This window comes from Salvia hispanica, chromosome 1 (assembly GCF_029641045.1).
Source record: "Salvia hispanica isolate PSC_SH4W2 chromosome 1, Shi_PSC_v1, whole genome shotgun sequence".
In the NCBI taxonomy this organism is placed as follows: Eukaryota; Viridiplantae; Streptophyta; class Magnoliopsida; order Lamiales; family Lamiaceae; genus Salvia; species Salvia hispanica.
This window is the reverse complement of record NC_142692.1, coordinates 8,026,282-8,040,841: the sequence shown is the minus strand read 5'-3', so window position 1 is coordinate 8,040,841 and position 14,560 is coordinate 8,026,282. Positions and strand designations below refer to the sequence as shown.

Sequence of the window (14,560 nt, the reverse complement as noted above, 5' to 3'; positions counted from 1 at the left end):
TAATTAAAATTTGCCGTAAAAAAATATGTGTTAGCTTTTCAATTATTAGATGACTAATTGTAATGATAGTAGATTGTGACTTTATACTTTATTTTATTTTTTTAATCTAAACTGCATTTTAATAACTTATGATGTGTGAATTCTATTTAGTTAATTTGTTTTAAAATTAGATAGCTATTAATTTGGATTGTTATTCGGAGATGAATTTCAAAAGGGAGTCAATTAACATCTTAATTGAATTCAAATATAAAAATTTGCCGTTAAAAATTGTTGGATTTTATGTCTCTGACGCAAGATGATTGACGAAAGAATGGTCCAAATTGACCTTTGAAGGTCTTAAGGGCATTTTCGTCCAAAAAAATTTCAAAATACCTCAAATGATATTAACCCGTAGTTAATGGACCTAAAATGATATTTTCAAAGTTTACGGACCTAAAATAATACTTTGGCAAAGTTCGTAGACTTAAAAAGATATTCCCTCTGATTAAAAGCAAATAAGATTTAGACAAATTATCTGAGTGATACCTCTGGAGGCATCATCATACTTGAGGCGACAATTTCAAATATGGGTTTGTGAATTTAAATGCATGATAGCTAAAAAAACAAGAAAAAGAAAATTCATCCTAGTAAACCAATACTAAACAAAAGCCTAATTAACCGTGTTAATCGATAATTAACGATAATTTAAACACTCTAGACACACTATAGTCATTTGAAGCAAATAAGATTAGACCGGTATATTAGAGCGATGATTAAGATCGAGGCATCGTCATACTTAAAATTTATTTTCAATTATAGTTATTTATTATAAATAAAATTTATTTTCTATTATAATTATTTATTATAAATTAATAGAACAATAATTTAGAAAATTTTACACTCCAACTTTGATTTAAGTCATCCTAATAATTAGTTATTGATTGAAAAACTAAAAAAATGAAAAATAGGTTACCTAAATTAAGACATAGGATCCTGTGTACCTAACAAAATTATTTGGGGAATAATCAATTTTGTGACAAATATACTATAAAGTGTTTTGGAGCAGACAGCAATTGTCATTCTTACTTGTCGCGCGTCTGAACAAGATATATTCCATAATTCGAACATCAATTTGGTTACAGACTGACAGTATGTAATCCCATAATGTGTCAAGCTATACATATGAAAGAAAAATATATCATGGAACCCAGCAAAATAATTCTTGAGTTAGGTACAAAAAATTCGTTATCAATTTGTTAATAAAGTTTTTCAAGTTTCAAAATTTAATTATTAACGCGCGCGTGTTTTCTTGAATTGAAGCTAATTTTTCACTTAGTAGCTAGGAAAATGTGTAAACCTAACTGTAATTAAGGCCACAAACTAATACTGATAGAGTTTAAAGCAAGTCTAATATACTCCACTATCTTTAATTTGGTGGTGATAACTGGTTTTTTACTTTCCCCCTACCATTATAGATATAGTCTGATGATAGAGTCTGGTACCTCGAATTTTGGTTTCTTTGATTTTGTGCGATAGATTAGTTCGACGATCTACTATACTATTGTCTTTGTCCTGTATATATTGTTGCTGGTTGATTTGAGCGTTACCTGTTGGGTTGCAAATTCATACTACATCAGAGAATGGAGGGAAGTTGGAAGTCATGTAAAACTGTTGTTCAACCACTAGTTTGAGGCCTTTTGAGAGTAACCCAAAAATCAAATTCGTGTGGATTTGATCTAAAGTGGACACTAATATCAAACTAATTTGCAGTCGACGATTCTAACATTTCCACGTATAAAAAGGTAGCAAAATTAACTTTTTAAATAATCGTAATGGTAGTTTTGATTTCTTTAGAGATAGTACTCAGGATTTTCTTAATATATGTGGTGTTGAGTTTGATGAAAAATATAAAAATAATTAATCTTAGTGAATGATGTTAATTGGGTGATATGTTACTTTAGAGCATTTTCAATGGTTTTAGGCCAGCTATAGCAATAGCCTAGCCAAAAATTTCTCTTGCCACATTATCAGGACAAGAAACCCCACCTGCTACATCATCAGGACAAGAAACTGGACAAACAATAGCCAAGCCATAGGCCAACAAAATTATAAAAAACAAATAAATTACAATCACGCAAAATACGGAATTAAATTTACGACACAGATACGGAAAAATGCGATAATTTTATTTAAATTAAAAAAAGTAAATTTTTTTTACATAATAATAAAAAAAAGGGGGCTAGTCGATCGCTAGCCAATCACCTCGCTACAATGGCGGCCAGCGCCCGCGAATCGGCGTGGGCTAGCCGATTCGCTCGCGATTTCGCGCTCGCCGGTCCCAATGGTCGGCTAGCGGACCGACCAGCGCGCGCGGAGCGGCTAGCCGGCCTGCTAGGCCATTGGAGATGCTCTTATAAGATAATGACAAGCAAAATTAGTTTCTATATGTGACAAAATTAATGTCAAGTAATCTTGGTCTATTCGATCTTAACACAAGTTAATCTTTAGCAATCAACAATATATAGGTATGAAAATCTTTCAAAATTTGGTTAGACATTTTATAACATTCATGCTGATATAATAGGTGAACTTTTGAGTTCACAACCTCAGCTATCACCAAATTTATTACAAAAATATTCTCATAAGCGGAAATGTGTTAAAAGTATTAATTGCTAATAAATTTCAAATTTGCAAAAAGACCAATATTGTAAAACACTTAACTAATGTTTTAGCCTTTTAATTTGTAGTAGTAAATTTGAATTATTAAAGATTATTATCTAGAATTGTTTACCCGCCTTCCTGAGTTAATTTTATCATCGAATGTCTGAAATTATAATTAGATCCACCAAGACTTGATTATATTCCATCATGCCTACCAAAGAAGTGACAGTAACCTTGTTGTGAAATAAGGAAGTTTCTTAGTAACCTAGTAGTCTTTTGTGCACCACTTTCTATCAATAGCTAATTATTGAATGCATGAATATCTTTAGTCTTCACATACATTCAACCCACCATTTTAGATGATGGTTTGTGATTGAAGTGACAAAAGCTACATGACAAACAATGTTGTAGCCTTTTTGCAATGATGCCAAGGCAATGAACCACCCTTTCCTATTTGAGGCAAAGACAGCATTAGATGTGATTCTCATTCACCCACCCACTATGATGGATGGAGAAGAAAATCATATCACAACCTCTTATTAAAAAGATGATAAAAGACTATGATCGATTCATTACCACCATTCATCAACTTATCTTCACTAATAAAGTTTCCACTAGAGAATCTTGACTTGATCAACTCATATGCATTCCTTTGTTTTTGCCAAAATCGCATACAATGAGTTAGAACGCAGCTTTTGTCGATATGCTAATTTTGTTATCGCTTATGTTCTGAATTGCTTTTGCACTATCATTCGTCATCCTTTTGGCTTGATGTTTTTATAAACATATATAAAATGAATGTACTATAGACGAATGAGTATATTTTATTCACACAATAATAAAAAAGAGTAATAATTAGATGGAATCTTGTCTTATTCATCAATTTCTTAATCAAGTCACGGGATGGTCCATTACATGAGTTTGAATTGTCGACAAAACAAATATTGAGGTGTCAAGTATAGATTAGGAGACCTTTTTTTATTGCACTAACAACTTTCACATTAATTAAACCAATTCAAAATTGGAATTAATTATATGGACGGGGACGTGTATGGTTGGTTTACTACTACAAATGCTATACGTTATGAATAAATGACACAATGGATTTGAACATATATCAGACCTCTTCTGTTAAACAATAATTCATTTACCGTTAAATCAACACATATATAAACACATATTTGGATTCTCATACTTTAAAGTTTCGCTTAGGCACATGCATGCTACACTCATTTGTTTGTTAAAATTTAGTCGATATACAAATATATATACATATATAGGTGTGTGATCCAATACTAACTAAGTTATAGTAATAACTAATAATTAATAGTATAAATTTTGTATGTAAAAAATATCAACACAAATACATAAATTTATCAATCTTCTTCTGTTGATAAACTTATGTCTTTATGTTGATATTTAAATAATCAAAATTGAGTCCTTATTGTAATATTCAAGGCCTTATACTTTTATCCATGTAGAAATGATACATCAAAAGTAAGGACTAATTTTGACATAGATGAAACTAATCAAGAGACTTGATTGTTATAAATAAATTACTTCATGACCCAAATTTAATTACACATAAATGAGAGTGTATAAATAAACCAAGGTTTCTCATGTATACAACCTAGAATGCGTTTCCCATGCATGTATTTTCTTTTACTATTTTTATTTTTAAAATTTAAAATTGCTTTTCCGCTTTTTAAAATTTGTTATGGGAAAATAATCCAAGTTGCATGGAATAATCAATAGTGTAAAAGTCTATACACCCACGTTTTGTTTGATAATTGAGAGTTGAAATTAGAAAATAGGAGTATTAAAGTTAGTGCTCCACTCTATAGTATCATACTTATATACCAAAAATAGGCATGGGTCATTTTTTTAAGTCAACGTGTTCCATATCTCATATTATTTTATTTTATTAAATATTAATTTAAAAGATAAAAGGCTTAAATAAGGTTTCATAGATCATCCCCATACATACATCATATGACATCAACATATTTTAGCCGACATCATATTTGTAATAAAATACACTTAAACGACCTCAATAGATAAGGAGCATGGAATTGATATATGCATTAAGGCCAAAGGTGACCCTTTAAAAAGATAAATTATTAAAATATTTTCTAAAAGTATAATTCAATACACATGGAAAATTTCAAAATAGTCTGCCAATCAATTCATGTACCATAATTTAAAAATTAATCAGTAAAATGATGAATTTTGAATTTGACTGCAACCATCCCATAGTCCCACCATGAAAATATCTGAATGAAATAGGAGTATATTATAGTAGCGATTTTCAGTTAAATGATGATATTTTCTTTTATACTATAATATATATATATATGAACTTACGAGAAATTTGAAAACCCTTTATATAGGATGGTGGTGGGCGCCGCAGCGGCGGCCAGCGGCAGAGCGGCTGCTGCTTCACCTTCAGTAGTGCGATGCATTTAATCAACACTTTTTCAATAAATTAAAATTTTCACTTTAATAATGGTGTAAGATTCTTGTCTTTGTTAATTGAATGGACTACTAGATTTTTCCGATAAGAACACTAGAATTACACGTGAGTGATTCACGATCTTATTTTTATTTTATTTATTACTCACTCCGTACCAAATTTATAGTCACATTTAGTTAGGACACGGGTTTTAAGGAATTGGTGGAATGTGTAATTAATGAAGTGAGATAGTGGAGTGTGTAATAAATGAAGTGAGATGAAGGAGTGTGTAATAAATGAAGTGAGTTAGTTGAAGGTGGGTCCCTTGTTGACTTTTTGGTTTTTTATTTTTGTTTTGGTTTATTTTTGTGTTGATAATGACATTTGGGTGTAATTTTAGTGAATAATGGGGTAAAATTTTATGTCCAAATATGAAAAATTCTAAATGTGACTATAAATGTGGGACGAACTTTTATGGCAAAATGTGACTATAAAACTGGGACGAAGGGAGTATTTGTTATTTTTATGTTTTAAAATAATATATTTGGGCGTGATATTAAATAGATTGCACTACTAATGCTCTTTTCAGAAAGTGATGGAGATAAGTTAGCATTGGAAATATGGTACTTTTGAATATAAAGTACTCTTGTTTTTTTAGAGGATTTTTTTATATAAAAGAAATGTTCAAAGCAAAAAAATTGGCAAAAGTAGCGATATTGAGACGATTCATAATAGAGAACAAAAAAAAAAAACAACAACAACGATATATGAAAAAAAATAAAAACAAACGTTCTATCCTAAATTACTATAAAGAAGTCACAAACCAATCACACTTGCAACTGATAGTCTCGTTCACAGAGAAATACTCCCCCCGTCCCACTTAAAATGAAACATTTGGAAATCGGCACGGGATTTTATGTAGTGTTGTTTTGTGAGTTGATGAGGAGAGAGTAAAGTAAGAGAGATGAAAAAGTAGAGATAGAGTTATTTCCATTTTAGGAAACATTTCATTTTTAATGGGACAAACAAAAAAGAAAAATATTTCATTTTTAATGGGACAGAGGGAGTATAACGTAACACCCTGACTTTTTCTTTCCTTTTGTTGAGATTATTTTTCAAGCTGAAGGTTTTTTTTTCTCGAGAGAACTACACAAATGGTCCCTGGACTATGGGTTTATCTCGCCCATAGTCCCTGGACTTTAAAAATATCGCCAGTAGTCCCTGGACTAAGGGTTTATCTCGAAATTGGTCCTTTTGGCTTTTTTTGGTACGAACATACCCTTTGATATTATTTTGGGGGGTTTGGGCAATTTGGTCTTTTTACACTTTTAACATTTTAAATCTGATATTATTTTAGTTATGTACTAACTTTGATATTATTTCAAAATTATCATTCTTCTTCCATTTTGTTATCCTTCACTGAATTTGTTTTTTTAATTTCAATATTAGATTTAATTTTACAAAATTTAAAATTTTATTTTTTAAATATCAATAAATTTTTTTAATTATAAAAATTATTAAATAGCAAAAATTAATAGTTATAATCAATATTTGATAGGGTATAGTACTATTTAATTAATAAGGTATGACAACGCCTTAGTTTTAATCAATATTTAAATAGCTTTAATCATAAATAGATTATATAACACAATTTATTCTGAAATAAATATGCATCTAATGTAAGACTAATATAATTTTTGTTTATTAATTTGAAAACAATCAAAATTTACTAGAAAATTTCAACAAAAATACTCCTATATAAAATTTTAAGTAGGATCAAATTTTTAGTCAACTTCATAATATTTAATCACAAGCAATTATAACAACCGAACGGAGGCTAAATAGAATAACTCTTATTTTTCCATCATGATTAATATTATTTTTCTGTACTTCTTCAATTCAATTGAATATTATATTAAATAACAAAAATTAATAGTTTTAATCAATATTTATAGTGTCCATGAATTAATAGTTTTCATTAAAAAATTTATTGATATTTAAAAATCTAAATATTAAATTTAATTTTATAAAATTAAATCTAATATTGAAATAAAAAAAAATTCAGTGAAGGATAACAAAATGAAAGAAGAATGATAATTTTGAAATAATATCAAAGTTAGTACATAACTAAAATAATATCAGATTTAAAATGTTAAAAGTGTAAAAAGACCAAATTGCCCAAACCCCCCAAAATAATATCAAAGGGTATTTTCGTACCAAAAAAAGCCAAAAGGACCAATTTCGAGATAAACCCTTAGTCCAGGGACTACTGGCGATATTTTTAAAATCCAGGGACTATGGGCGAGATAAACCCATAGTCCAGGGACCATTTTTGTAGTTCACTCTTTTTTCTCTCTTGCCTTTGTTTCATTTGGGCGATTAAATTTATAGTATGTGTTCTTCAATCGATCCAAAAGTAATGAAATACAATGTTGGGCCTATCAGTATTCTGATGAAGAAGAATTTTTATTCTTTGTTTGAACCAATTTATTTGACAAGTCTTTTTCACCCAAATTAATCCTTTTGTAGCCAAGTGGCTAATTCGTTTTGGGCCGAAAGCTAATTTCATTTGAGCCCAATGAAAACAGTAATTTGGGGGGTGACAGGAGAGGGAAATGCGTGGAAGAGATATAGACGGAGGCGCTCTAACACCGGCGATTGGAGGAAGGCGGTGATGGCTCTGAAATTTCTGAAATGAGAAGGGAGGCAGGTGGGAGCTTTTGGTAAAAAATTGTGATAAATAGTGAAAAAGTACCACAAATGTGATTGCACCTTAATCCAAGGACTGCCCACGATATTTTTAAAGTCCAGGGAATATTAACGTACAAAATGCAAAGTTTAGTGACCGTATGCATGGTCCACTCTTGTTTACTTCGATATTATTTCCAAATACTTACATGCATAACGTCTATTTTTCCAACAACAATATCCATCACACTCATCGATTTCTTAAACAACACAATTCGATAACAAAATTAGTCACGAGATTCATATCCATCAACATTTCAAAATAAAATAAGGGCGGTAATATTCAACGTCTAACACTCACTCGGCCCGGTGCCCCTCCAACCATATGTCCATATCCAGCCCCAGCCCAACCCCTATTGCGTGCGGCACCACAACCATGTCATGGTCGTGGATGGCTGGATGCCCTTAATCCTCTCAATTTGGGCCTCACTAAAATCTTAGCCTATGTAAAACATTGGGCCGAAAAAATCAAAAGGCCTATATCTGGCCTGTTTTAGGGGTTATAGAATATAGGCCCAAACATCTCGACAATTATTTCCTTATACGGTTATACCAAATTACCAATCAAAATCTAGTAAACTCAATCTATACTATTTAAATGTGCACAAATCAATCTTTTATCCATTAATTTATCTAAGGTTGGTAGAGTATTAACCAATGTAGGGTTGATTCTGTTGGCAATTTAAACTAAAAATAAAACATATGACTGTCCCACATCGGTGTTAAGAAAAAACTGAAACTAGTATATAAGTCTCATGGGCCCTCCTCCTATCACCAATTGGTTTTAGCAGAAGTTTGTCGAGCAGAAAAAACTGAAACTATGATGAAGTGAGTACACGTTTGTTTATGTCGAGCAGAAGTTTCTTCCCTAGAAACCTAGGTTCAAAGCTGTCAAAACAGTTTGAAGATACGAAGAAACCTAGGTTCAAAGCTGTCAAAACAGTTTGAAGATACGACAAATAGTGGAAATGAGACTTACTAGCATCATGAGTAGTATTGTAAGTACTGTGATTTAGTTATTTAATTTTATTGTAATGGGTCGGGCAAATTATAAACTCCGTTGTGGGTTTTCTTTGTCGGTTCTTTTCCGCCATGTATAGTAAGTAGTGTGATTACAATTCACATTGTCATTCACATTTGTATTGAGCATTTGAAATGACGGGTTCACATTTCTTTGACAAAAACAATGAAATATATGAAAAATAAAAGCAAACATTCTATCTCCAAAATTACTACAGACGAAAGTAGCAATAGAAACAAAAGGTCAAAGGAGCATCCATCGCAATTCACACATGCAACCGATAATCATAAATAGCATGAAAACATAAAATTTACGAAGGAAAACAACACTAAATTATAACCCTGGATCAATCGATCTTTTTTTAGAATTTAAATTTGTCATATGTTGGCTTTAGTAGGCTACAAAGAAAATCCAAAAAGTTAATTCGGAAATATTCCACTAATTATACCAGGAAAATGAAGTTGCATTCTTCTCTATATTGAACAATTTTTAAATAATAAATAATTCTATGGATGATCGGATGAAATTGATAGCATACAGTGACAGATATTTTAAATATATAGGAAATAAACAAATAAAGTCAACTGTATGGAAAATTGCGTGTATATAATATAGTTGTATACCTTTGCGTGTAACAGTACTATTTTTGGGGTATCATGCATGATGTCACAAAATGTATGGTCAATGAAATAATCATCGTGCATTCATGTTTGCCGTATGGAGTATAATTGATCATCTATTCACATAAGTATTAAGTAAAATACATTCTGCAGAACAATTTATTTAGAATTATTTGATGCTATATATTATGCAAAACATATTTGTACATTCTACAAAATCATCTCATATGTACTCTCACTATACACAAGTTAAAACATTAATCATCTCATATATACTTTCTCTATACGCAAGTTAAAATATTTTTAGCTCAATATATATTTTAAGAAATGTATAATATAGTGAAATTCTTCTATAAAACATGAGTCTCACTTTTATATAATATTATAATATATTGAATTCTAATTATGTCAACACAATTATCTATAAAATAACTTAAAAATCATTGACAAACTTCAACCTCCTAAATTTGACCCCACATGCATGTCCATGGCCAAGTTATAGATAATACCCACATAAGATGCAACTTTCCCTCTAATATAATATCATTGCATTAATCATCATAATATAGATTTATACCACGAGACTTGTTCATTGAAATACATCACTTTATAACCATGCGGAATAAGGAGTTGTTAATTTGTTCCTTTTGAACGGGCTAGTAATTGAAATATTGAATAAATTCTCATCGACGTCAAATATATATATCAGAAGCTCGAATTTCACTAACGCCTTTATATATTTATGCTTCCATCACATTTGAACTTTTCAAATGTAGTTTTATCTGTCAACATGTTGCACACGAATATGATTTACCTTAATTGCGATTATCCATAAATCAAAAAAGAATAAGGAGTTGGCAAATGTACGTTGTTGATTAAATAATGTTTGACCTCGATAATTAAATATGATAAAGCCTCTTTCTTAATCCGTAGACCACGGCTACAAATAAGTTAATTCATTGTTTTTAATATACACATTATATATCATCATAAAAAAGGAGAGCATTTAATTTGTTGTAAGAAGTCAGGCCAATTAATGGTGGAAGAATTAGTCGGCAGAAGTTGCAGGTAATAAAACGTTAGGGCCCATCCGCATCCATGTCTTAATACCGTTTCTTAACCGTCTCATTACTTAACTATTCATGGACCTCACTGCACTTTTTACCACATCTCTTAACTAAAAGACAACATCTGCATCCATCTACTCCATCTCATCCCTTAACTATTCATTCAATTTCATTTTTTTATTTTTATTTCCAATAAATTCAGTTAATAAAAACACACTTCATTAAATAAAAGAAAATTACAATTTAAAATCCTAAAAAATAAAAATACACATAATTAAAATCTTTAAAAAAATAAAAAACACATAATTTAAAATACTAAAAATTAAAAATTGCACACTTAAATTATAAAAACTACCCTAAATGGGGGGGGGGGGGGAATTGGGTTATTTATAGATGAATGTGAGAAAAAAAGAAAAAAAAATCTGTAAAAAAAAGGGTAAAATAAATGGCCGAAAAAATGGTCAATTTTTTTTTCAGATTAAAAAAATAAAATAATAAATAGCCTAAAATCGACACCCATTCAAGAGCCGGCGAGTGGGCGTCACGCCCCAACCGCTGCTTGCCACGTGGCCGACGCGCGTGGCGAGACAGCCCGCCAACCAACCCTCCCCCCGGGCTACGAGACGCGACGGAGCACCCGCATCGGTGTCTCGATGCAATCTCGTCTCGCCGGGACGAGACCGAGCCCACATCGAGACACCGATGCAGATGCTCTTATTACTTATGCAAATAATCAATTATATAAAGCCACCAATTAAAATCAAGCTGATAAATAAAACTTATTCATCCTCAAAAAGATCGTCTTAATGTTAATTTTAGTTCGATCTCTAATTGTCACCAACTTAATTTATAAGGCCTGATTCTTGAGTATGCTTTACTCGTATTTGTAATTAAAGCTAAAACCGTCACTAAAATATGATTGGAATTTGTCACGATGTATTTTAAAAAGGTTAGTACAAGAGGCAGTTATGAAATTGTATCTTGAGGGTGGACTGGACGTAGTAAAAAACTATAGCCAAATTAATACTCCTACTTTATTTAATTTAATCTATGAACTTATAGTGAATATGTATATACGTATTAAAATTAATACACTAGTATCATATAGGAGTACTATACAATTCATATCAATAATATATTTATATCTTAAACTTAAAGATTGTGTTTACGTAAACCATCACTCTTTTGTACTAGCAATTGTTTCTTTATCAGAAACCTAATCCTCCATGTTCTGACAATTAATCTTCATTTGTGTCAATTAATAAGAGCTACAAATAATTTCTAACAATTTTAACAAAATCAACAAGAACTACTATTGGAGAATATGTGTGGCAGTCTGATAGCACGCTAAGTGTGGTCTATCATTGTATAATACATTCCTTCAGTTTCACGAAAGTGTTTGAATTTCCTTAGGATGTCCCATTTAAAGTGATAAGTACATTTCTTTTAAGATAAATATTAGTACTCTCTCAAATCTCATGCGAAAAGAAAATACATCATTTTATTTGAGACCGAGAGTGAGAGAGTGTATTACACAAAATTAAAATTCCATAACACCGTTAAAGAGACACTATGGTAAGCAAAATTGATTCTCATGTAGAGTATACAAAAAATTTCTCGTATGTTTGGCCAAAACCAAGTTGACTTTTTAAAAATATCATAAAATGACATGTACACGAAGTTGATGGTATAAAATATGAGATTGAAGCACGATACAAAATGAAAGATAGAGTCGGCAGAGATTGCTTATGTTGTGGAATACCAAACATCTGATTCACCAAACAATTTACATTGACATTTTCGACACTTTGACAAAGTGTCACCGTCCATTGCATGATTCCAATTTAAATATTAAAACGTAATTATTGGACATAAATTAATTAAATAAACATAACCGCTGACATTCCTAATTAACAACCGTTCCATACTATAAATAGGCCTTCACAGTTAAGCATACTGCTCATACAGTTTGAAAAACTAGAACATAAAATAAGTTGTACTGTGTCATCAATGGCGATTCCGGTTATTGATTTCTCGAAGACGGAGGGAGAGGAGAGGAGCAAGACACTTGCTGAGATTGCTCATTGTTGTGAAGAGTGGGGATTCTTTCAGGTAATTAACTAATTACTAACATTTGTAATTAATGAATGTTAATTGATTGAATGACTAAAAATGACAACATTTTGATGATTGTGACAGTTGGTGAATCATGGGATATCTGAGGAGCTGTTGGAGAGGGTGAAGAAGGTGGCGTCAGAATGCTATAAAGTGGAGAGAGAGGCCGGTTTCGGGGAGTCGGAGCCGGTGAAGAAGTTGAAGGAGTTGATGGAGAAGGATAGTTGTGATGAGAGGATTGATGATGTTGATTGGGAAGATGTGTTTTTGCTCACTGATGACAATGCTGATGAATGGCCTTCCAAAACTACTGGCTTCAGGTAACCTAATCTTTGCTTTGGTCAATTTCTGGTTGATACCGCAACTTTTAGTAATAGTTGATTGCATCATAAATTGACATTTTTCTTATGATAAATTGTAGTACTATATGATTTGGAAGCCAAAATATAGTAGCCTAAATTTTCGACACAACAAATAGCCAAACTTTATGGGTTTTCTAGCAATTTACTCTTTTGGCAAAAATCGGCTTTTGATTAGAATATTCTATTTTATTAATCTGGTACTTTATTATTTTTCCTATGTCAACAGAGAAACCATGATGGAATACAGAAGTGAACTGAAGAAACTGGCTGTGAGAGTGATGGAAACAATGGATGAAAACTTAGGCCTCCCAAGAGGGTACATGAAAAAAGCATTCAACGGCGGAAAAGAAGAAGAAGAAGATGCAGCCTTCTTCGGGACTAAAGTGAGCCACTACCCACCGTGCCCAAAGCCAGAGAAGGTGGCTGGGCTGAGGGCCCACACGGACGCAGGAGGGGTGATACTTCTATTCCAAGATGATGAGGTGGAGTCCCTCCAAATCTTGAAAGATGGAGTGTGGTTGGACGTTCAGCCACTCAAAAATGCCATCGTCATCAACACCGGCGATCAGGTGGAGGTGCTGAGCAATGGGAGGTACAAGAGCGTCTGGCACCGCATTCTCGCCACACCACACGGCAACAGAAGGTCCATTGCCTCCTTCTACAACCCCTCTGCCGAGGCCACCATCCACCCAGCCCCTCAGCTGCTCGCTGAGAAGGCCGAGGCCGAGTATCCTAGGTTCGTGTTTGGAGACTACATGTCTGTTTATGCTGAGCAGAAGTTTCTCCCTAAAGAACCCAGGTTCCAAGCTGTCAAAGCAGTTTAAAGTTGGTATCAATAGTGGAAAATTGGACTTACTAGTGTGGTAAGTGGTGTGATTTTATGTTTTTTGTGTGTTTTTAGAAAAGAAGCAGTTTGAGTATGGCTGTGTTGTAGCCATCCTTTTGCATCAAATCATAGGATGTATGTTGTTCAAGTATCATTGTGTGGATGAAATCTCAATGTACAAAGATTCTATTCAATGCTGTACCTCTTTGTGACTGTACAAATACTATGCTTCTCTTGCTGGCATATTTTGAACATTTTGTTTACAGTTGAATTTAGCAATTTCATTTTTTCAAAAGAAATTATATTTATTTAAATTATGAAGATCTAATATACACATTTTATTAAATTTTAAAGCATATTTTAAAATTAAGTATATTCTAATTTCCATTCTTTTCATCAACTATTTTTATTATAATGTAGATATTACATATAGATTGGAGAATTAAACTTATTTTTGTTTTTGTATAATTATTTATTTTATGTAAATCATCATTGTAATTTTAAATTGCGAGATGAAATGATAATAATTGTAAGTAGGGGCAAACCATTTTAGCTCATCAAATTGCGAGTCAATCTACTGCAGGCAATATGGTATTTTATTATATTAAATTTATAGTCATAATCTAATAATTCAATAGACTTGATTGTGTTAGTCTGTGAGTTTCGGGTTATATTGACGTCCCTATTAATGCTTGGAAAACGGATATCA

The 14,560-nt window shown here is 31.8% G+C and overlaps 1 protein-coding gene across 1 annotated transcript; it reads left to right on the top strand.

Moving 5' to 3' along the window:
- The first annotated feature begins 12,524 nt into the window (after positions 1-12,524).
- Positions 12,525-14,103, top strand: LOC125219632 (1-aminocyclopropane-1-carboxylate oxidase 5-like). Its single transcript, XM_048121658.2, has 3 exons — positions 12,525-12,660; positions 12,748-12,983; positions 13,252-14,103. The coding sequence occupies exons 1-3, from the start codon at positions 12,559-12,561 to the stop codon at positions 13,847-13,849; spliced, it is 936 nt and encodes a 311-aa protein (XP_047977615.2). The 5' UTR covers positions 12,525-12,558; the 3' UTR covers positions 13,850-14,103.
- The last annotated feature ends 457 nt before the right edge of the window (positions 14,104-14,560 follow it).